This window comes from Mus caroli, unplaced genomic scaffold, assembly GCF_978045245.1.
Source record: "Mus caroli unplaced genomic scaffold, Mus_caroli_1 scaffold_2, whole genome shotgun sequence".
NCBI lineage: Eukaryota > Metazoa > Chordata > Mammalia > Rodentia > Muridae > Mus > Mus caroli.
The window spans coordinates 121,645,957-121,670,123 of NW_028227257.1; the positions used below are offsets into that span (position 1 = coordinate 121,645,957).

The 24,167-nt window shown below is 41.0% G+C and overlaps 1 protein-coding gene across 4 annotated transcripts in view; it reads left to right on the forward strand.

Annotated features, from left to right (window-relative positions):
• Positions 1-24,167, forward strand: part of Ccdc148 (coiled-coil domain containing 148) — a 274,321-nt gene that overhangs the window by 84,131 nt on the left and 166,023 nt on the right. For 2 of the 4 annotated variants that reach the window (XM_085834898.1, XM_021155863.2), the window contains exons 2-8: positions 3,099-3,161; positions 4,064-4,185; positions 12,318-12,421; positions 18,046-18,128; positions 18,457-18,605; positions 19,769-19,864; positions 19,942-20,123. In XM_085834898.1, the coding sequence (XP_085691024.1) occupies positions 3,110-3,161; positions 4,064-4,185; positions 12,318-12,421; positions 18,046-18,128; positions 18,457-18,605; positions 19,769-19,864; positions 19,942-20,123 (788 nt within the window). In that variant the 5' untranslated portion in view covers positions 3,099-3,109. Of the gene's footprint in view, positions 1-3,098; positions 3,162-4,063; positions 4,186-6,854; positions 6,929-11,948; positions 12,038-12,317; positions 12,422-18,045; positions 18,129-18,456; positions 18,606-19,768; positions 19,865-19,941; positions 20,124-24,167 lie in introns of those variants that run through there. The other 2 variants (XM_085834899.1, XM_085834900.1) reach the window with 2 other exon arrangements.

Sequence of the window (24,167 nt, forward strand, 5' to 3'; positions counted from 1 at the left end):
GTGTGCGCACACACCCGTAAGTAAATGTATATATAAATGTAAAAAATGAATAAAATTGGAACCACATCTAGGTGGTAAGGAGTACAGTATGGTTTGTATGGCTCTCCTCAGCAAGCCAAGAGAAGAGACTATATAAGATATGGCCCTGATAAACCAAGGTAGCAGAAAAGGGAATGGGAAGACTCATTTTGCTTCATTCCCTGAAGCTTTGAATTTCAATGCCAAGAAAAATGATTCCAGATCTAAAAACTAATCTTATAAACCAGAGGGCTAGTGAGATAGCCCAGCTAGAGAAAGACACAAACAGAAAGGTAAGTTGGGGAGAAAGCAGTGAAAGCCATAGACAAGGTATAGGAAGCCTGAGAATAGAACCTCTCATTGGTTCTTTTGAGGAGATGTCCTTATATGTCTGGTACCTATAGTATAAAATAGAAAGCAGTATTTCTCTGTCTCTTCCATTTCCCTCCATGTCCTCTGGTTTTGCCCCTCGTCACTTCTTTCATTTAACTTACCCAATGGTAAAATCATCTACGTTTGTCATTTCTGTCTGTAAGTTATGCTCTTAAAGCACATAAAAAGAAGTCAAAAGTCATGGTTGGGAAAGAGGAGCTTCTGTGTACTTAGAAACTGACATCAACATTCTTCCGCGCAGCTCAAAGACATCCAGAGAAATTTTATTCATGTCCTCAAATAGCATTTGTTGAACACTTAGTCTATTTTGTGTAAGCACTGAAGACAAATGGCCTGGTTAAGTTTCTATTGCTGTGATGAAGAGCATGACCAAAAGCAAACTCAGGGAGGAAGTGGTTGACTTATCTTGGGGGACTGTAGTGCATCATCGAGGGAAGTCAGGGCAAGAACTCACGGCAAGAACCTGGAGGCGAGAACTAATGTCACAGAGGAACACTGTTTACTAGCTCAATCCTCATGGCTTGCTCATCTTGCTTTCTTATACCACCCAGGGCCACCTGCCCAGGGATGGACGCCACCCACAATGAGCGGGGCCCTCCCATACCAACCACTAATCACAAGCTCTCAGTTAAGATTCCTCTTCCCAAATGACTCCAGCTTGTGTCAGATTGACAACAAATTAACTAGGATGCTATGAATTCATTTCTTGTTGCCATGATAAAGTGTATCACAAACACAACTAAAGAGTTTGGCTTTGGCTCCCAGTTTGAGGGCAGTACATCCCTCTGCCATCATGGAAAGGAGGCATGGGGTGTGTATGGGGGAGCACGAGGCAAGTGTCTGGTCACCTTGTGTCTGCAGACAGAGATGAATGCTGGAACTCACACTCTGCCCTTTCCTTTCTCTTCACTGTGTGACTCTGGCCCAGGCAATGGTCCCACCCACGTCATCCCTCGTCAGTAACTCCTCTGGGAACGTTCTCACAAATACATCCAAAGGTGTCTCTCCTAGGTTATTCTAAATCCTACCAAGTAGCCAACAAAGAGTAACCATTGCAGGCTATGAGTGGAAATACAGTGCAGTACATATCTAGGAAAGGAGACAAAGATCAAACTGGAAATTATGCAAATGTGAGGATGGAGAGGCATCATCATGGAAGAGACAGGAAGAGGATGGGAGAAGCCAGAGGACCTCTCTGATTCAGATGGAAAGGTGTGGCTGTGTCATTCAAGTGAGAGCCGCTCTTACAATGACAGATAGGATGTGAATTTTAGGAGCGGTTTATTGGTAAGAGGTCGTGCAAGAGAGCAGCTGTAGGCAGGGGTGCGAGTGTCATTAAAGCCTTAAAGCAGAATGCTTGTGACCAAAGACCCACGAGCTAATTACACACTGGCATTTATAATCGTACTCCCAAAGCTGGTGGGCAATCTACACATGATATTTTTTACAGGGTTTACAAAAAGTCACGGGACCTTTGGTATTTTCTCCTCCCTTTAAGATTTAGGTTTCTGCAAATGCCAGTAGATGAGAGTCGTTTCCCATACCATATGTGTAACAAAAATTTATGAAATGAGGATGCTAGAACTCAACCCCATTTAATTAGCTTGTCTGAAGTGGAGGTGAGTTTTCCTAGATGCCTGTTCACTTCGGTTCTGCTGCAGACATATTCTCAGAGAGCAGGTTTTGAGGCAGATCTGGGGGATGCAAGGTGCTTATCAGGGATCCACACCTATGACAGGAAGGAGGAGGAGCCAGGATGGAACAACTAAGTAAAAACTAAGGCAGCAGGAAGCTGTGAAGTACGTTTTCCACATGAGCACATATTGGCTTGGGACAAGCTTGCTTTATAACCCGTGTTGCCTCATCAGTGGGCAGGGGCTGTCTGTCCCCAGAAGGTGTGCCTTTAGATGAGCTGAGTCCAAAAAGTGAGAAAGGTGACAGCAGAGGTGGCTTGCAGACTAGTTCCCACTGCAGTAAGTCACTCCTGGAAAGGATCGCACACCTCCACGTTCACCACACTGAGGAAGAGGGAGGAGCTAATTCTTCAACTGATGTCTCTTTTCTTCCCCAAATTTAAGACCTATGCCCCTTCCCAATCACCAAGTATCTGTCAGTTGGGGCAATTGCATAAAGGAGAATTAGGAGGGAAAGAGAAGGAGTGGCAAAGAACAAGACTGGCACAGAAGAGGGACCAGGGAAAGGGACTGGTCAGCAAAGTGCTCACCACACAAGTACAAGGACCCGGTTAGATCTCTAGCTGTGGAGAAAAGCTTGGCATGGTGGTATGTGCTTGACCTCAGCACTCAGAAGGCAGAGACAATCTGATCAGTGGGCTCCAAGATCCCATGAGAGACTCTGTTTCAAAAAAACCATGGGGGTTGCCCCTTGAGAATAGCAGAATACCAGAGGTTAACCTCTCAAGACTGCCTCTGCACATACATACACATGAACCCCACATGTATACTTTAACTAGTGTACACACATGCACACACACACACACACACACACACACACACGCATGCACGCGCGCGCAAACACACAAGTGGCATAGAAAAAAAATACCCTGGAATATAGAGTTATAATATCCACTCCTGGTTATCACTTTTGAAAATAATTAAGTGAATGCAGCTTTAAAACCATTAGAAAATCGGTCTGTAAAATTTAAACTGTTCCCTGCTTCTTGACAGATACGGAAAGCATGAATAGGAGAGATTGGCCCTTCATGATGATTCAGAGAAATGACAGCTCAGGTATTTTTTTACCCTACTTCCATCTGTCCTTTTTGATTTATAGAATGTTATGCAGTTTTGAAATGATACAAATGCAGAATGCTGATTTCTACAGTCTATGAAGAAAACTGGCTTTGCTTACACAGAATGACTGGCCAGCTCTCCTGCACAGGATCTGTTTTAGCCCCAAGCTGTGGACAGGACAGCGCTGCCTGCTTCTGATGTGGTTTTTCTGAAGACATTTGGATTCTCTTGTAGTAGACATTAGCTATTCATATTGATGCAAATGTGCGTTTTTGTTAGAGTTGTTCAGGTTACTGTGATTTAAGCCATGGCTTTGGTGGACTTCTTCCTGTGATTCATCAATAAGGTTAATCTACTAAATTAGGAGATTAGATGTCTTGGGGTTGTGAGTACACAAGTATTTCACACGGTTAGAATCTTATTTGGATGGTTACATATTTAGTGTTAATTTACAAAACTTTTTTTTCAAATTTAGCTTTTGAGTTAGAAATTTATTGATGGCTACAGTATCTCCTCATGTAGTTTGATTAATAGAACAATGTATTATGTTTAAATATTTCCTTTTGATGCCTAACATTTTTTAAAATGTCTGAAACACAAGTAAACTGAATAGCATTGTAATTTCTGGCATTGACAATGTTCTAGCTCATTGTCAGTTCTAGCAGAATTGTTCCTTCTCTTGCCCTTTGGAAGCAATGCTTTACAAGGACGGCAGCAGCCACGATCTAAGAGGCTCTAGACACAGGGTATGCAGTATATCATGAATGTTGTGACTATCTTTTATTGGCTTTTAAAAATAAAAATGTGATCTAACCTTATTTTGTCCGCTTAAACTAAAATTTGATTTTGAATGACATGACACTATTTATCTGTCATATTTTTGTCTTTATGAAAAACAGATATCCTGGCAGTCCATATGAAAGATGGAACGAGGAGCTCCCGGTATAAGCCGGTGGACTACCAGCAGTTACGTGCCCTAACCAAAGCCACAAAGTCTGCGTCTGCTTCCACAGAGCAGAAGGTTAGAGGGATTTGGGGTTGTTTGTTTGTTTGTTTTTGTTTTTAAGGTTGGTAAACATAAAACTGCTAGGAGATATGATTGAAACTACAAAACAGGTAGCTGTCCAGATTGGGTTTCGGAATCTCCAACTGTTAACAGCAGAGAGCAGCAGCTAACACTCATGGGCTATCCCGGCCATGACATGATATAATTTACATGCACTACAATAGTTTGTAGCATCATGGTTACGTCTACATTGAACTTTATTTTTGGAAAGATAGTTATTTTATTAGCTTTCAACGATTTCTAACACACTAGGAAAAGGAAAATATTCTGGTAAGTGCCACTCTTTATTTCCTGATTTAGTGCTCTTTCCCCGACAACATATAAATATGCCTTTGGGTATTTTTTATTCTAGAACTTTCTTATTTTTCCCCCTCCAGTAGGTGGCCAATGCCATGCAAAGGGTAACCTTGACTAGATTCAAAGGAGCCATGTGCAAATGAATGTGCGTAGTATTTTAGAGCTATGTATCTCTGGGGATTACTCACATGGCCTGGTTTCCTCATGCAAAGAATAGAATTCATTAGAAATAGCATTGTTGATGTTGTTGTTGTTGCTTGGTTGCATTGAAAAACCTGGTAAAGTAGTATGTCATTTTACAAGTTTTCCTTTATATTTAAACTTTTATGATATGTGTGGCCTTTATTAAAAGTATCATTTAAAAGACAATTCTTCCAAATGCAAAGTACATGTGTACCTTAGTCTAGAGAAATTACAGATCTCCATCAGCTATATTAGCACAAACTAGGCGACTACTTAACAAAGCAAGGCACGGTGTGCTTGGTTCAGGTTTAACTGTAAATTATTGTCATATTAAGCAGACATTTCATGTAGTTTTACTGAAAAGCCCATGACAATCCTCCTGGAAGAGCAGTTTATGACTTATGTTCTGAGACTTTGCAAACATATATTGATACATATTTAATATGTATTTTATTATTATCCATTGTAAGCATGTATATGAAATCTTATATGTTTCCTCCTAACATTTTACATCATATTATCTTTGTATTATTATTTCCTGTATTATTTAATCAGTACAGACTATAAAATTTAGGCTTTGTCTGCTATTTAGCCCTGCAGACAGAATATGAATAGCATTCTGTATTCCCTTACCCTTGTGGAAGGCACTGTTTGCTGGAATAAAGAGGTGGTCTATCAAGCCCAGGAATAAATATAATGTATAAATATAATTATTCATACAATACTATATTTATACAATATATAAGCATAAGTACAAACAGAAAAGCATGCTTCCTGTTGGATCTGATCCCGAAGGAATGTTAGGAAAGTCCCTTTTTTAGGAAATGTCACTGGACTTGAGATGGCAAGAACAACTAACAGTTAACTAAGCAGATCTCCTGAGACACCCCAGTGTGCACAGTGCCTGCCACATGAGCATGAGGACCTGAGTCCCCACCCTCACAACCCATCAGAAAGACAGATGTGCCTTCTGTAATCTAGCCCTCTTACAGTGAGATGGGAGACAAGGGAAGGAGAATGCTTGGAAGATCACAGGCCAGTTAGCCTGCACATGTAACAGCAGAGAGGGTCTTTTGAGACCCTGTCTCAAAGAAAGTGGAAGGCAAGGGAAGACACCCATGGTTATTCCATGTCCTCCAGAGCTCATACATGCCTCTAATTACATATAATACACATACACACAAACACACACACACACGGAGAGAGAGAGAGAGAGAGACAGAGAGAGAGAGAAACAGAGAGAGACAGAGAGAGACAGACAGAGAGAGAGAGAGAGAGAGAACAGAGACAGACAGAGACAAACAGAGACACATACAGGGAGAAAGAGAGAGAGAGAGAGAGTCAGACAGAACCACAAACACACACACACACACACACACACACACACACACACACACACACACACACGGAGCAGACATACAGAGAAAGAGACAGAAAACACAGAGAGAGAAACAGAGACAAACACACAGAGACAGACAGACAGACAGACAGACAGCAGATAGATAAGAATTTTTAGAACTAAGAAATCTCCGTGCTCAAGAATCTGAGGCAGGAGATTGTGGTTTAAGGCTAGCCTAGGCTACATAGCAAAATTCTGTCTCAATAACAAAAATAAAACAAAACCAAGTGACAAGCATAACTGAATTGAGGATAGTAAAATTGTGTGAATTGTCTTTAATTCTGTGATGTTGGGAATCCTGCTACCACAAAACCTTCATACAGAGGCATTCCCATGTGTTAGAATCCTCTATCCCAAAATTAATAAATATTTTTAGTGTATTGAGATCTATCAAGTTTCTTTCTGAAGCAAAAGTATTACAAACATATCCTCTTCATCTTTGTCAACATTAGAATATATAAATATTTGTTCCTAATTTTGTTCATTATCTGTCCATCCATCCATCCATCCATCCATCCATCCATCCATCCATCCACCCACCCTCCCACTCATCCATCCGAGATGCATTACAAAAGGCATTTGGGTTGAATGTTGAATAGTTAATTGAGTGTTAAATTCAGTATTTGCTCAAGGCCAAATTCTCTTTAATTGTACGTTCCCTATCCAAGCTACATTTAAGACCTTAATTACTAAAAGCTTTACATTTTTAACACTAAGTGCAGGACCAGAAGATGTTCTCCAGTGTCAGCTGCTAGATGTCACCTCAGGCCCCTGGATTCACACCTGTGAGGCAATGTAGGCCCTGCTGTCAGCTCCAGCGTAAGTTGCATTGCTGACTCTTTGTTTATAAGGGAAGATAATCCTCAAAGATACTTTCTGGTTACATATTTTTAGAAATAATGGCACCCAAATTTTGTACCTTTTCAGTTTCGGTAATTGTTGAAGATGTCTGCGTCTGCATTGATCATTCTGCTAAGTTTTTGATTCCAGGTTTTAATTCCCACAATTCATAAGACAACAAAGTATTTTTTTTTTAAGAAGTAGTGTCTTAGCTGTTGTTTTGCATTTCGGCTAGTGAGAATGAATGTGTTCGGAGAACTACTATGTAATTTTTTAAGACTTTGATTTTTCTTCATGTAATTTACATTTTTATTATATCTGGACAAAGGAAGGTATGTGAGGAGTGTAACTGTACATAGATTTTGGAACTTTTCTCATTCAATTTAGAGACTTCACATTGACATGTTGCTTGTAATTCCTAAATGCAAGTAATTCCTAAATAGAGTTTCCTTAAAAGACCCAGGACTTAAATAGAATCAAATAACTGTAAATAAAGCTCCTAAAATATATTTTAACGTTACAGATGCTTATATGCCAAACAGTCTGTACTAGTTAGAATTACCAATGTCATCTCTGTTAGTCTTGCTTATATGATTACTTAAATTCTAATGAAATTTATACAGGCTCAAAGAGTAATTATATCTTATGTCATGTGGATAACAATGTACTCATATATTTGTATTAATCATGTCTATTTCCCTGTTTATTTCATTACTTACGTGCTCAACTTTTTACAGATAAAATTCACAGTCTTATCTGTCATTGTTTGTTAACGGTCACGGCACTTTACTCTGGCAATATTAAATAGATCCAGGGAGGTAGGATGGTGACACGTGGACCCATCAGGAAAATGGCACCTCAGGCTAGATGTGGACTGCTCAGCCACTTGACAGGAGACCGTTAGTGACATGGGAGTGTGGGGTGGATATGACGCTGTTCGGTATAATTCCTGTGTCACTGAGCATGATCATGCCAGGTGAGACGCTGAAGTAAATGCCAAGCCCTCCAAAGACTGATCTCTAATCTGAAGCTGCGTAGTGGATCTGAGCTGGAAACTGAGGCCAGTTTTTGGTACACTGTGTCTCCATTCACCATTCATTATGTTTAAAAGCAATTTCCATAATTATTTGAATTTCTTTGCTGATGATGGATATAGCTTCTTGTTCAATTCAAGCATCTTTCCATTAAATCTTTTAGCCCTCAGAGAAAATTACACACATAAATGCAATTACTTTGAATGGTACGCCTAGTCACTATGTGACGTCATCCAGCATCAGAAAGGGTCAGCTTCGGCCGGCCACATTTTGTTTATGCCAGAGTTATTATTATCAGAGCGACCACACACTTCCCAGTGCTAAACTGTCCTGAAGAAAAATTATGTCAGTGATGATGTCATAGTTCACTCATTAACATTTAGTGTGTTACTCTAAAACATTAGAATGTAAAGGCCCTATCTTTTTCTACCACTGTGCAGGTAAGTACCAACTTCTCGATGGTTTGCATGATCTAGTTAGTATTATTAAATTTCCTTGATTTCATCAGAAGATTTTCTCAAAATGTATTCAGAGAGGCACCTGAACCCAACCCAGGCATTGTAATTCACTTTTGTTAGGTTTCCTCCTGCATCCTCTCATAGTTTGTAATTTGTGTCTCAAAGAAGCCATGTCATTGGTCTTTACAGTTCCTTGCAGTTTGAATTATGCCAACTGCATGATATTGTGTCATGAAACATGTTTTTCTCTTTGTAGTCTCTGCAAATTGGTAGTCATATCTAGGGAATTGATCAGATTCGGGTTCAATTTACTTTGGAAAGAACACTTACTGATGGAATTTTTGTTCTCCAGTCTTTTCCTATTGTCAATGGTGCAGCAGTGAATAATTTTGTACACCTTAGCCAAGTTGTTTTTCTGATATATTTCTATAAATGATGTCACTAGGTCATAGTTAATCAATGAAAACATCTAATGTATAGCTGTATTACCTTTTGTGGGGCTTGTATCATTTTCTATTCCCATTAGAGTTTGAGAGTGAGCATGTTTCACCAGTGCCTTGTAGAATACTTTGTTAAGCCACTGCTAGTCTGTCAGCTGAAGAATTGCATCTTAGGGTAGCATTTCTTTGTTATGTCGACAGTTCTTTATTGATAGCACTCACAGAACATCCCGGTGAATTTTGACAAATGTGTGAACACATGCATTAATGCTCCAGCTGTACCCTGCTTATGGATGTTCTATTTCTGAATGTGGATTCTCGGACCCACAGGTCTTTTGTAGTATTTCAGAAGGCTTAGTCGGGGCTTCCTATCTTAGATAATCATAAGTAGACTTTTCTTTCTGATTTTTTAATGAATTCATTATTTTTGACATTCTTTCCTCAAAGTATTTTAAATCACCAGCATTCTGCATACATTATCATCACCTTAAAGATGATTTTATATGGCTTGTTACCCAGGAAGATGAATTGGAATCATGTAGAAATCTCTGCTGAAGATACAACTTTAAATCTTTGAGTTCTTTTAAAAGCTTTTTTTTTCTTTTCCATTTGTGGCCTAAGGATACGAGTAGAGTTGATGGCTGAATTTCCCAAAACAAAACAAAAAACAACAATTAAGACATTGCACAAAGTGTTGGAAGTGTTCAATGAAAAATAGTACGTGATTTTTTTTTTACTTTTATATTCTATTTAATTGGCCTTTCTTTGAGCCCAAAGGCAACAACATTGATTTTTTTCCTTAAGCTATAAAAAATATGTTCACATCTTCCACCAATGTGTTTTAATTTTTTGTACAACATGGACCAAATATGTCAAAGGAATCTAATTTTAAAATTCTGTCTGTTGCAAGAAACTTTAGAGACTGTAGATGGTAGAAATTTAAAGTTGGTTTTAGACATTCTTAACTCAAGGGCTAACGTGCCAGACTGTAGACATAACACACTCTTTCATTTTTCAATAGGTAGAAACCAAATGTTTTTACCAACACCCCCTACCTAATTTTTCTTAAACTTCAAAATTACAACAGCCTCAGGAACTTCTGTGGAAAAGGCTTGATTTTTGTCCTTTTGAAGTCATTCTTTGGATTAATGTGTTTGCTCCTGTCCCTAATTTTGAATCAGAAACCAGAAGAGCACAAAGATAAACTCAAGGTTAAAGTCATCAGTGTACAGCAGCTTGAAATAGCATGCATTATGAGATTCCCTTTGGAACTTGTCTTCTCAAGTTCATTATTGATATTTCACTGCTATACAGTACTTTATAGCAGAGAAGTAGTTTATAGTAGAGAAAGTATGAAATATGTACATTTTTTGTCCAGTTTCTGATTCCCAATTTCTTTTTTAAAAGATTTACTTGCATTATTTTGTAGTTATGTGGATGTGTGTGTCTGTGTGGCATGTGAGTATAGTGCTTACAGAGGCCAGAAGAGGTTTTCAGATACCCTGAACCTAGAGTTGTGAAATACCATGAGGGTGCTAAGAATCAAACCTGGGTCTTCTGCAAGAACAGCCAGTGCTCTTAACCATGGAGCCATCTCTTCAGCCCTGTTTTGTATGTTCATAAATATTTAAAAGTGTTCGTGTGAAATACAAAGTTCAGAGTCCACATGGCTATAGGTGGAGTCTAGCCAATAAGCAGACACTGCTTGGAGGTTTGGAGTCAAGCAGCCTTCAGTGTTAGAAGATAGTTGTGCAGATGCCAGAATGAAGAATCAGAGATCTGTGGGGCAGCATGAAAGTGGACAGCTGCTGAGGTCACTGCCACCCTTAGGTCAGAGAGATGGGACAAAGGAGCGGGGTGCTACCCCACCCCATGGGCCAAAACCTCAGAGCTATTTGGAACCACGTCTATGGAAAAACAGGTGCACCGGAGAACCTGAGACTCTTCCGAAAAGAGAAGGGTGGGTGATGCTGATGATGCTTTGGCTGTGCCTTGTCTCCTTCCCTCCAAATGTCCACAGCTGGCATCTTCCTTTGTCTGAACCAGCAAGAAGCCAGGTGAATGGGGCATCTGAGAAAGGCTGCTTTCTGCCTGCCCACAGATCAGGGAGATGGTAACAGACCAAAGCTTGACAGAAGGTGGCTGCGTATTCCCCACAGTACTCATGTGATTCATGGTAAGAGGTCACGGAACTCGGTGAACACTGCATTTAGTCGAAAAACGAAGTTTCCATCTTCTAAACTTTTTCAGTATTTCTTTGTTAAGTACCTTGCGATAACTATTTGCCTCGCTCTGAAAAGTTTTCTTACAAAGCTATGAAGTGGAATGCCTGCAGTTGTGAGTTCCAGGTTCTGCTCTTGAGTACTGAAGCCTGGACTAAAGCCAGGTCCCCTAAGAATGGGCTTAGAGAACCTTTCCCATCTAGGGGTGAGAGTTCAGATTAAATCCAACCCAACATCAAGGGTCTATGACTGATGTTTACAAGCTTGAAGATCTTCACCAAATCTTCATGGTCTCTGGCATTCTCATGAAGAAAACAGGAATAATGGTACCTAAATACCTGGTAGGGAACATGGGTCCAAAATGGGGACAAATGTATAGAAACTCTTGAAAAGTCTTCCTTGAGAATGAACTGTGTATGTGGGATTATTTAGTGCATGAAAAACAGAGCGAGGCTGCTGAAGAGATGGCTCAGCAGACATCACTTGCTGCTCTTCGAGGGGACCTAGGTTTGTTTTCCAGGATTCACATGGTGGGTAACAACCATCTATAACTCTGATTCTAGGGCAGCTGACACTCTCTTCTGGCATCTGTGTGTACATGTGGTGCACAGTCACATATGAAGGCAAAACACCCATATACAAAAAGTAACAATAAAAAATAAATTTAAAATGCAAGCAAAACAGCAAACAACAAAAACCAATAGAATGAACAAATGAAAAACTACAGCAACTTCACTTTTTTTTTTTTTGTAGCACATCTTAAATAGAGTTTTCAAATTGGCCAGCATCCCAGGGCATTTGGTCTTTCTTTTAATTGCTATTTTGTTTTTTTGTTTGTTTTTAGAGGATGTCCCAAACTCTGCGTTTAGCTAAGGCTAGCCTTGAATTCATGATTCCCCTGCTTCCATGTCCTGAGTGCTGGAATGATTAGCATGTACGTGCACAGCTCTCCTCCCCGATATTTAATTCTGCACTTATTTTTGGCGGATTGTGTGTTAAAAGATGTATTAGCAATGATTGTAAAAACAGGAAACCTTTCTTTTGTGGAAATACATTTCAAAAGATGTAGTATTTTCAGTAAATCTTTGCGAAGTTCATGCATGTGTTTGGAGCATATTCACCATTTACTCCTCCCCCAGCCCTCCCTTGGTCTGAGAAAACACATTTTCCAAAGCTTGAACACTGCCTCTCTTTTGGTTCTCCTCTAACTGCAGCTCCGAAAAGCCATGGAGACGTCAAGGGCGGCGAAAGAGCAGATGCTGATCAAGCAACACAAGCAGGTGTGGTGGCAGGAACAGGAGAGACTGAAGGGAATCAGGTGAGACTGGGCCCTCCCCACCCCCAGGTCAGTGAGAAGGCATAGGAACCCTTGGGAATTTCACACCCCATGATCGATTCACATCTATAATGCCTGATCTCCATCAAACCACACAATCAAAGTCTAGAGTTGTTTGAATGTGAGTCCCATTTTCTTAGCTTACTCTGAAAGGCAGGGAGTCTGTGGATATGCTTTTGCTTCCTGACCGAGTAAGGGACAGTCACCTCTCTCTGTCACCCACACCCTCTTTAACACTCCCCATCCCAGGCGTGGCTGTGTGCTCGTATGTACCACACGCAGACGTTGGCTATGTGCTCTTCTCCATATGAAGCAGGGGCTCCCCATGGACAAACGTCACAGTCATCTTCTCACAGTGGGTATACAGAAGGAGCTTAATGAATGCTCTCGAGACAAGGGAGCCAAGGACTTTAGGTTGATTGGAGTTGGCTTAATGTTGCACCAAGACTCTCACAGTTTTGATTTGGATGCTCTTCCTGGTTGTAGCAGTCAAAGATGAATTAAGAGAAAGTAATAATTTGATGTTTGACCTTAAATATAAGCTCTGCAAAACTGTTTCTTCTCTTCTCTTCTCTTCTCTTCTCTTCTCTTCTCTTCTCTTCTCTTCTCTTCTCTTCTCTTCTCTTCTCTTCTCTTCTCTTCTCTTCTCTTCTCTTCTCTCCCTCTCCCTCTCCCTCTCCCTCTCCCTCTCCCTCTCCCTCCTCTCCCTCTCCCTCTCCCTCCTCTCCCTCTCCCTCTCCCTCTCCCTCTCCCTCTCCCTCTCCCTCTCCCTCTCCCTCTCCCTCTCCCTCTCCCTCTCCCTCTCCCTCTCCCTCTCCCTCTCCCTCTCCCTCTCCCTCTCCCTCTCCCTCTCCCTCTCCCTCTCCCTCTCCCTCTCCCTCTCCCTCTCCCTCTCCCTCTCCCTCTCCCTCTCCCTCTCCCTCTCCCTCTCCCTCTCCCTCTCCCTCTCCCTCTCCCTCTCCCTCTCTTTTTCCCTTTTTCCCTTTTTCCCTTTTTCCCTTTTCCCTTTTTCCCTTTTTCCCTTTTCCCTTTTTCCCTTTTTCCCTTTTTCCCTTTTTCCCTTTTTCCCCTTTTCCCTTTTTTTCCCTTTTTCCCTTTGCCTTTCCCTTTTTCCCTGTCCCTGTCCCTTTCCCTGTCCCTTTCCCTTTCCCTGTCCCTGTCCCTTTCCCTTTCCCTTTCCCTCCTCCCTCTCTCTCTCTCTCTTTCTCTTTCTCTCTTTCTCTTTTCTTTCTTTCTTTCTTTCTTTCTTTCTTTCTTTCTTTCTTTCTTTCTCTTTCCTTTCTTTCTTTCTCTTTCCTTTCTTTCTTTCTCTTTCCTTCCTTCCTTCCTTTCTTCCTTCCTTCCTTCCTTCCTTCCTTCCTTCCTTTCTTTCTTTCTTTCTTTCTTTCTTTCTTTCTTTCTTTCTTTCTTTCTTTCTTTCTTTCTTGACACAAGGTTTCTCTGTATAGCCCTGGCTGTCCTGGAACTCACTCTGTAGACCAGACTGGCCTCGAACTCAGAAATCTGCCTGCCTCTGCCTCCCGAGTGCTGGGATTAAAGGCGTGTGCCACCACTGCCCGGCTAACAGTTTTCTTTTCAAAGAAAGAAAGACCAAGAGAGAAAACAGATGTCTTTGCCTCACGTGAGGCTTAACCATCTGCTCCAATAATGTAGCATTATAAACGATGGATTAAACAATGTTATCACATGTACTTACTCATAGGAAGGTAGAGGATTGTTGTGTTCTTAGCCCACCTCAAGTTTCTGAATTCCATAGCTTTTGCTTTGGACTTATGTGTGTTCATGTCCAGTGATCCCTACAGGAGAGGTGCAAGGCTCGTGATTGACAAGGCCTTTAGATTATGTTAAAACAGAAAAATAAAATGCTATAGGCTGTACAACATACTTTGGCTACAAAAACCAAATCAAACTATACACCAAATTCTTCCAATGTCACCTCTTATAGAGAAAAATATTCAAGGTCACTGAACAAAAGCATTTTGAAAATGTGCATTAGCTGAAATATAATAAGAGGAAAGCCACTTGTTAATCTAGCGGTCACAGATACAAGCACAAAAGAAGGAAGACACTAGGAAGGGTTTTCTCTTCTTCTTTCATTTTATGAATCTTAAACATTCCACATCTTCCCCAATGTGTGGAGTGAGTTGATATTGAGCCAGACAGATGAATCACATGCATAGCATTATGGAAACTCATTCGGTTGCCAGAGCTAGGAGGACACAGAGAGATTGGAGGCAAGGCACTCTCCAGTGAGGATGACCGTCACTGTCTGCAAACTTAAAAGGACTAAACACACACACACACACACACACACACACACACACACACACACACACACACACACACACAGAGAGAGAGAGAGAGAGAGAGACCCAAGATCATTTTCTGTGTTATTTTAGAATGTAAGGTAATTTTAATACATATTCAGTGAAATTAAAACTAACAGCATTAGGCCACGCATTAGAGAAGTGGCTAGATGTTGGGTATGTGGAGACCTTAAACAAGTTAGTAGTTTAAGTGATGTATTTGTCTATCTTAGAAAATCTACTTGGCATGAAGGATGGCACCTGTAAGCTTAGCACTGTGAATGCTGAGGCAGGAGGATCACTACAGTTTCAAGGGGCTAAAGAGCAAGCTCCAGGTTAATGTGTACTACAAAGTAAGAGCCTGTCTCAAAAAACTTAAAAATAAACATGAACACACACACACACACACAATCACACACACACACAATCTATACTCCCTTAATAAGAAAAAGAGTCTTATTTAAGGGTCTCAGATCTGCAGAAGATAAGGGGTACAATGGTGTAACTCTCCTTGGTAGCTGAGTATGTACCAGATAACATAGTTAATGGTTACGGTACTTAGCCTCAATCCAGAGAGTAGCTGTACCGTTTAGGTCTGGTTGCTCTCCTGGGGCTGCTGCTGGGACTTCTGACTGAGCTGAGAGGGTTAAAGTATCTGCAAAGGGCAAGCAAGCTAGAGTGTGGGAAGCTGGAACTGAAACACGGGTATTCATTTCCTGTGTTCCATTATCTTGGAGCTGGCTGACTTTTCTTGTCCTGAAATGTTCTACTCCCATCCAAGCAGATCTAGTTCTCCACCCTCACTAGTGCAAACCAAGGAAGGATGGACCAGGAGATGGGCCAGTTGGTAAGGAGCTTGGAAGGGAGGCACAAGGACTTGAGTTCCATCTCTACTACCCACATGACAAAATGCCTGGCACGGTGGTCCATGGCATCCTAATGAAGTGGAGACAGGGTGGTCTTTGGAGCTTGCTGGCCAGTGAGTCCAGTTGACTTGGCAAGCTCTGGGTTGAGTGAGAAACCCTATCTCAAAAACTAAGGTAGAGGGCTGGAGTTGTTAAGAGCGCTTGTTGCTCTTGTTGAGGACCCAGATTAGAATCCCAGGGAGTCTGGCAACTGTCTGTAACCCCAGGCTCAGGGGATCTGATGCCCCCTTATCATATTTGAGACATACATGGTGCACCTATGTACATGTGAGTAGGGTGCACATACATATGTGTAAGCAGAACACAGAAAGAGATAAATCTTTAAAAAAATAAGGTGGGGAGTGGTCAAAGATGACTTCAGTATCAGCCTGTGGCCTCTACCCATGTACATGTGCGTCCACACACACAACGAGGCACAAGTTAAGACCTTGAAATCTGTACTGAGAGAACTAGATAAAATTTCCAGATATCAAATTTGTTTAATATTTAAAGTTGTAAGTTTTTATCTGAAATTTAGGTTCCACAAGTCATATGGCCTGTGGACTCTATTACTTGGTCCCAGGAGTGTTTGCTGTCACTTTTCTGGTGAGCTTTTGTGCAATTATTTGTAGGCCTTATGATATATTACTGTCTTGCAATGGTTTGCCAATGGTTAGCTTAGTGAAGGGTGTGTCAGAGTCTAGTACAGGTATCACCCTTGCCTGAGAGTTCAGTGTTCCGCATGGGGCATTGGTTCCCTCAGATCACCAAAGGAACACACAGCTTCCCTTTCTGGCAGTTTATAGTCTCTAATGTTAATGCAGCCTCTCAAATAGAAAGAGTCAAGCTGGTTGCTCCAGTGCTACGTTTGTGTGTAAACAACTCTGTTCTAAAGTGAATTCGTTGTTGTCGTCATGAAAATGCACCCATCCCATCCCATCCCCCCAAAAGGAAAAATGCCATGGTGGGGTGGCACACATCATTGATCCCAGCACTTGGAAGGCAGAGGCGGGCAGATTTCTGAGTTTGAGCCAGCCTGGCCTACAGAGTGAGTTCTAGTACAGCCAGAGCAGCACAAAGAAGCCCTGTCTTGAAAAACAAACAAACAAAAAAGTGCCCGCCATGCATGTAATAGTGGCCCGTCTGCTCTTAGAAACAAAGGCTTGGGGAATGGCTTGCTTGGCTGGTAGAGCGCTTAGCTAAACAAGACCAAGAGGCTGAGTTTGATCCCCAGAAACCAGGTTTAAAGAAAAGCTGAGCACAGCATGCATGTGTGATCCCAGTGCTGCAGAGGTGAGGGTGGATGGATCCCCCAGCTCACTGGCCAACCAGTCTAGCCTACTAGGAGATCTGCATCAGTGAGAGATACGCCTCATAATGGAAGACACTTAAGGCTCACCTCTGGCCTTTTTGTACACACACCCATACATATGAACATATATACTCACATGCACACACATATGCACACCCTCCCCCCTTTCTGATAAAAGCTCCTTGCTGGCTAATAGAGAAGTGTCATTTAAAATAGCCTTTCACCTTTATTCACATATATAAATTTGATTGAAAGGTGATGACTCATATACCTGTGAGTATCCTCCAATATTACAACATTCATTATGAAAACTATTTGGAAATAGTGTAAAATATAACGATAGGCAAAGCAACCCCACCAAACTACAACGTGACTTGTTAAATATGCTGCTATTTCAGTTGCATAAAGTACCTGTAGTCAAAGAATAGAAACTTGTGAGATGAAAAATAACAGTCATCAGCATTGTAATAGCTACTTTTTCCTTATGCCATTTCAAAACTAAAGTACACATCAGCAACAAGTATCAGATTTAGTTACATAAACAAGGGGCACAAAAATATAACAGTTTTGAATGCCCACCTAAAGGTATTGTCGTTTTACTCTAAAGATGACTATATCTTTAAAATGTAGTAAAAAAATTATAAAGATTTATTGATCATTGCTGGATTAAAAACAAAATGTTCATTTCTTCCCATTTGCCTGACTCAGAGACTCCTCATTTCTGAACTTTAGGGCCTCCTTGCAGGTCCAGGCTGGCCTCTCTCCTCTGAGCGGCCATTGCTGCTACTCGCCCCTCATCTCCCAACTGCTGTCTTAGGAGTCCTTCTGTGCTGAATACTTAGCACGTGTAGTGGCTTCTGCGTGCCCTGGGTACTCAGTGTGCCCCGCTGCCAAGAACTGCAGGGGGTGCTGCCCGTGCTCATCCCATTGTGTCTGCCCATGCTAGGGACTCAGCACATGGCTTAGATCAATGAGCAGATGCACAAAATTAAATCCAATGACCTGTTCCTACTCTATTCGCTTTAAGGTTATATGTACATTTTAGGACGATACAGAAATTGATTGAGATCATGTCTGTTTCAGATGTAAATTGGAGTCTGAAATAAGATCTTGTCTCAATGAGGAGAGCATTGGAAATGAATGTTTTTGTGAGCTTATGAATTTTGGTGAGTTTTCTTCCTTCCTTCCTTCCTTCCTTCCTTCCTTCCTTCCTTCCTTCCTTCCTTCCTTTCTTCCTTCCTTCCTCTCTCTCTCTCTCTCTCTCTCTCTCTCTCTCTCTCTCTCTCTCTCTCTCTCTTTCTTTCTTTGAACGTCCATATAAAGGGGAATTTTATTTGGAACGATGAAAGTTGCCCCTCCCCCTCTCCTTCATGTTCTTCTTGTAGTAATACCTGTCTGGTTTTTTTTCTAAACAAATATTAAAAAGTGTAAATTAATAATCTGTTCTTTACCTAGAATAATAATGTCTCCTCAACTCGATTTCACTTCACACAGAGAAAGAGCTGTCAGAAGAGTGGTGTGTGTACCTTACAGCTGTCATTGACCCTATTCAGCAGCTGAGAACGGGCCTGAAGAGATGGTGCCACACTTGTCAGAGTGCACCCTGCCATGAGGGCTCAGAGGCAACTGAGGTTCTGGAAGAGGTCAGCACCTTGCCTTATACAAACACAATGTTGGTTTGGAGAGACAGCTCAGCAGTGAAGAGCACTTGTCTCTCTTTCAGAGGATCTGGGTTCGATTCCCAGCACCCACATGGTAGTTCACAACCCTCTGTAACTCCAAGATCTGACGCCCTCATGAGGACATACAGGCAGGCAAAACACCAATGCACATAAAACAAAATAAAGCATGATGTGATTTTTTTTTTTTGTCTGAAATAGAACAGTTGAAGCAAACACCTGCCCTGTGAGGCGAAGTAGAAGGCTCCTCAGTATCATCATGTGTTTGAATACGTCTGGGCACCCTCATTTTAACTCCCCCTCCTGCCTTCATCCTTGCCCCTCCTACATGTATTTTCAGATCTTGGCCCAGGACATGGCGATCAAGTTGTCTAATTACTGAATTTTCCTACAGATTCTTCGTAGTCCAGTAAGCCCACAACCCCCTCCACTCAGTCCTCCTTCTTCAATCACATCTCTTGTATGACACTGTCCCATATCATTATGTGGTTGGTCCTATATGTGCCTTTTACATGTCAAACCTACTCCTGTCTCAAAGCTCGGAGGCCAGCTCTTCTCTCTGTCGGGCTGATGGCCCCATCTGCTCTTTAGTTCTCTCCTGACCAGAGAAGTCTCAGTTGTTCCTAACTGGCTGCCCTGGGTTCACACCTCTTTACTCCTCTGCATGCCTCTGTGTGCCCCTTGCTTGCTAGTTTGTTATGCTAGGTGTAGGGTCTCAACTTTCATCCCTCTACCTGTCAGCTATGCTATAATGCTATAGCTATTCTTCTTTCATGGATAATAAAAAGTTTTAGCTATGCCTAGCTGTAGGCTAGTCGCAAGGATGCTTGAGAGTGAAGGTGTGATTGAAAACTTACCATCAACAATTCCAAACTGAGAAGAGAGCTTGCTGGGACCATTACGCCATGAGCCCTGTTTTGGTAAAAGGTCTGGACTCCTCACCGAGGCTTGCTTATGTGACGAGCCTTGGCCGTCTGGCTGCTCTCTTCACAGACCTTCTAAAGGATTTCTCCCTCCTCTGATTTTTCACCCCCTACTGGCTTCCGAGACTGTGCCTTTCAATAGAAATAATCTTGGATGTGTTGCGGTCATTTACGTGCTTACTGTCCACATGCTCTGTCCTCTAGGTTGACTTTGTCAAGAAACAATCCATGGCTGCCTTTGAAAGACTTCATCAGGAGCAATGGCACTTAGAGGAAGACCTTTTGGACTTGAGTGTGAAGGTCTGTGTGATGCGACTGCTGATTTTACTTGGTCACCCACTTTGAGTTTTCGTTAAATAAAATAACCATTTCTTTAGTTACTAGATCACTCTTCAGAAGAAAAACCTAACTTGCTCAGCGAACAGCCCATGGAGTTAGTAACGTTGGACTGCCCATACCCTGATCTGAAATCGTCAATCCTTAATGAGTTCTGTAACTTTACAGAGAGATATCAAGAGAAACTTGAAGATTTTGATCTGCAATTAGAAGACATTCGCAGGTGATCAAATATAACTCTTGACTCTTGAAGGACTGTGTTTGAATTTGTGTTAAGGGTCACTAGACTTTTGATTTTACTGTCTTCTAATTACATGAGATTGCAATATGGTCAATATTGTTTTGGCCTAGTTGAATAAAAAGAATGGGTCTTATTTTACTTCATTATGATGCTGGGGATATAACCCAGGGCCTTGTATATACTTGGTAAGTTCTCTTACAGCAAGAATCCTCTGGCTGCTGGTGTTTGAGACAGGGTCTCACTCTATACCATGTGCTGGCTTGGCAATGGCTTGCAGTGTCCTCTGCTCTCAGACATATGGTCTTCTTCCTTAGTCTTCCAAGAGCTGGAATTACAGACATGACCATATACTCAGCTGGAAAGAATGTTGTATGTTTACTTTGCTTTTTCTTGCTTTCAAAATATTTCCTTGATACCAAGGCTTGTAAGAGTTTTATTGGGCCTGGTATAGTGGTGCACACCTTTAATTCTAGCCCTTGGAAGGCAGAGGCAGGTAGATTTCTGTTATGAAAAAAACAGAAGGGTTCATAAATCATAGGAGCAGTCTGTATATTACCCACAATGCTTCTAATATAAATGATTATGTGTTTTATTTGATGACTCTTTATTGGAAACTTCCTACTAGACAGTGATCTCTGTTAAGCTTCTTTGAAAGAGGTTCTAGATTAGTCAAGAAGATGGCCTTGCCTCTTAGACAACTAGCAGTATTATAGGGAAAGAAATATATATATATATATATATATATATATATATATATATATATGCCCTAAGCAAATATTACATACAGACAGTAAGTGAAGAAAAGAGGAACATTCTGGCAGTGAATAAGAAGATAAAGTCCAATGAGTTTTCAGGGGTGGTTTCTTGGAGGAGAGAAGATAACTTGAATTTAGAAGTGGTTTGCGGTAGTCATCTGCAGCTATGAGCACAAAGGCATACAAATATACTCTCTAATTAGCAGAGTGAATGACATCCTTAATTACAATACTAACTGAACTTCCAATTTATCAGGATCTTGATTTGCTATAATGAGACTATTTTCCTTTATGCTTCTCATAATTGGGACTTAGAGAATTCTTGTGGTCTGAGTATGTGCACATGTGTGGAAGGGTGCACATTATTTATTTATTTATTTATTTATTTATTTATTTATTTATTTATTTATTTTTAGTTTAGTTTAGTTTTGATAGTTTGAATCAGGGTTTCACTATGTAGCTCAAGTTATTTGGGAACTCACTATGTAGAGCAGGCTGGCCTTGAACTCACAGAGAGCCATCTGCCTCTTACTACTACGTGCTGGGATTAAAGACCTCTATTACGATGCCTGGCTGAGGGTGTATACACTTTGCAAGGATTATTTGTCTATATTATCATCAACTGAAGCCAGTGCGATCCGAGCATCCAAAATGCAGCACTAAGAACTTTCCTAATTTGATACAAGAATTACCCAAATTCCATGCTGTCCATTAGGGCCACAGTCTTCCTCAACACTCCTTAACTCATTGGGTTTTTAACTTTACTTAATTGATATGTAACACTTTATCTCTATACAGAAGCTTGTTGGAACCTATTCAGTCACAAAAATAAATCCCCTTCATCATAATAGATACATCACATTATATATGTACCTGTATATAATGTACACAGTGCACACATTTTACTAGTTATTTGTTGCAGCAGTGAAAGGCTGAACAAAAACCATAAAAGGACCGACTAGGTTTGTAGATTATGTCTGTAGAAGTTATTTTATAGGTGAAAAGGAGAAAAATGCACATTTACAAAATGGACAGTATTCAGGCATTACTGCAAGTGTAGAACCAAGAGGGCAATCTACAGTGCATCTAGTAGCAGGGAGGAGGGAGCTTCAGCACAGTCACCCACAGATTTGCCTTCGAGTGTCTGAGGCAATGTTCAGAACCCAGTAGCATTCACTGGCTCTGGGGAGGGAGACTTCGTGTAAGATCACAGGGACTCAACATCACACTTGAGTAAGAGAAATAAATTTTTAAGAGGGAAAAATATAACAAAAGTAAAAATATTAAGCAACAAACAAAAATGTTGGTAACATGTCAGATTAAAGATATTAAAATACTAATATGTAAAGATATTTTGCAAATTAATTGAATAATAAACAGCAAAGTAGAAAACAAAAAAGGAGATGAAGGAGGAAATTATTTCCTTTTCCTGCAAATATTTACTTAGTGTTTACAAGCATAAATCAGACAAGATTCTCAGTACATGTTTTCTCAGTGTTCTATTGCTGTGATGACACACCATGACCACAGCAACTCTTATAAAGAAAAGCAGTTAATTGGGACTGGCCTATAGTTCAGTGGTTTAGTTCATTATTGTCAGATAGGAAGCATGGTGGCATACAGGCAGGGATGGTGCTGGAGAGGTAGCTGAGAGTTCTATATCTGGATCAGCAGGCAGCAGGAAAAGAGAGAGCCAGTGGGCATGGCTTATTCTTCTGAAACCTCAAATCCTACCCCCATGACACACTTCCTCCAACAAGGCCACACCCATTCCAACAAAGCCACACCTCTTAATCCCTGTCAAATAGCATTACTCCCTAATGGCCAAACACTCATATATGAGCATATAAGGGCTATTCCTTTTCAAATCACCACATTTGTGATTAAGTTGATAACATATAAAAGTGCGGTTCATAAGGCAAATATGCTCACAGTATTAGAAGCTGGTAAGTCCTACAGAGGCATAGGTTAGAGTCAGAGAACATACTAGGATTTTAGAAGGCAGATTACAGTTGTGGAAAAAAAAACCTTGGGGCTAGGTTTCAGTTGGACAATGACATGATGAGAAATCATGAAGTGGGTTGGGAGAGCTGGTCATGCAGACATTGGACATAAGAACATCATAGTCCATGTTCATTGAGATGTATGAGTGTGCCCAACAAGGGTCCAGTGTCCAGGAACCCAGGGATAGATCAGCAGAATATTTGGATGAGGTTCAACCGATAAGAGTGAATAGTATGCTATTATTTCTGTTGAGTGTGTGTGTGTACTTTTGTGCATATGTGTGTATCTAGCTGAGAGTTGAACTCAAGGACTCATGCATGTTCAGTCAGTGATATACCATTGAACTCCATCCTCACTCAAGAAGTAGGGTATTTGGAGATGTTTTCTAATCTCATCTTTTACATAAGTGTCCTTGAACCTCTCAACCTTGCTAACACTGTGAGCCTTTAATACAATTCCTAATATTGTGGTAACCCCAAGCATAAAATTATTTTCATTGCTACTTCAAAACTGTAATTTTGCCACTGTTATGAATCATAATGTAAATATCTGATATGCAGGCCCCTGTGAAAGGGTTGGTTATTCAACACCCAAGGTGGTTGCGACCTATTGGTTGAGAACCATTGTCTTTGTGTCAAGTAGAAGAGAGCAAGAAGAAGCCCTGGTTCATGTTGTGGCAGCATCACTTTGGCAATTGTTGTGCTTAATGATGGAGTGGGGAGGGCACAAGGAAAGACTGGACACACAGGAACTTGTTAACCTGTCATTTGAGGTGAAGAAGTGATAGATATCCAACTTCGACTCTGGTTTCCACATGTGTGCACACACTGAGAATCTTTATATTGGGGGAATAATATTTGTCTCTTCAGAAATAATATCAGGGAAAAAATCATTAAAATGAAATAAGTATTTGACTTCAGTGCTGTTAGATATTAATTTTTCTCTTCACATTGGTAGCAAAATCCTCAAGACTACTGTGCTGGTTACTGTTTTGTCAAACACATTAGCTGATGACATGGTGGTGGGAAGCCTTTAGCTCTTGGACACCATTTGAAGGTAGAGCAAGGCATCTGCTAGTAGAGTCGTAAAAGCCTAGGGAACTGCGGTAGGAGTTGCCTGCTGCACCTGGCTTGTTTGGATTGGGTATCTAAGAGAATGGAAGTAGGAAGGCTATCTAGTTGAGGGTAGGAAGTTTAAGTGTCCAGACTTGGATATGCTGAGTTTGGGGAAGCCATTTTGGGCTTTGTGAGTTCAGAGTTCAGGAAGA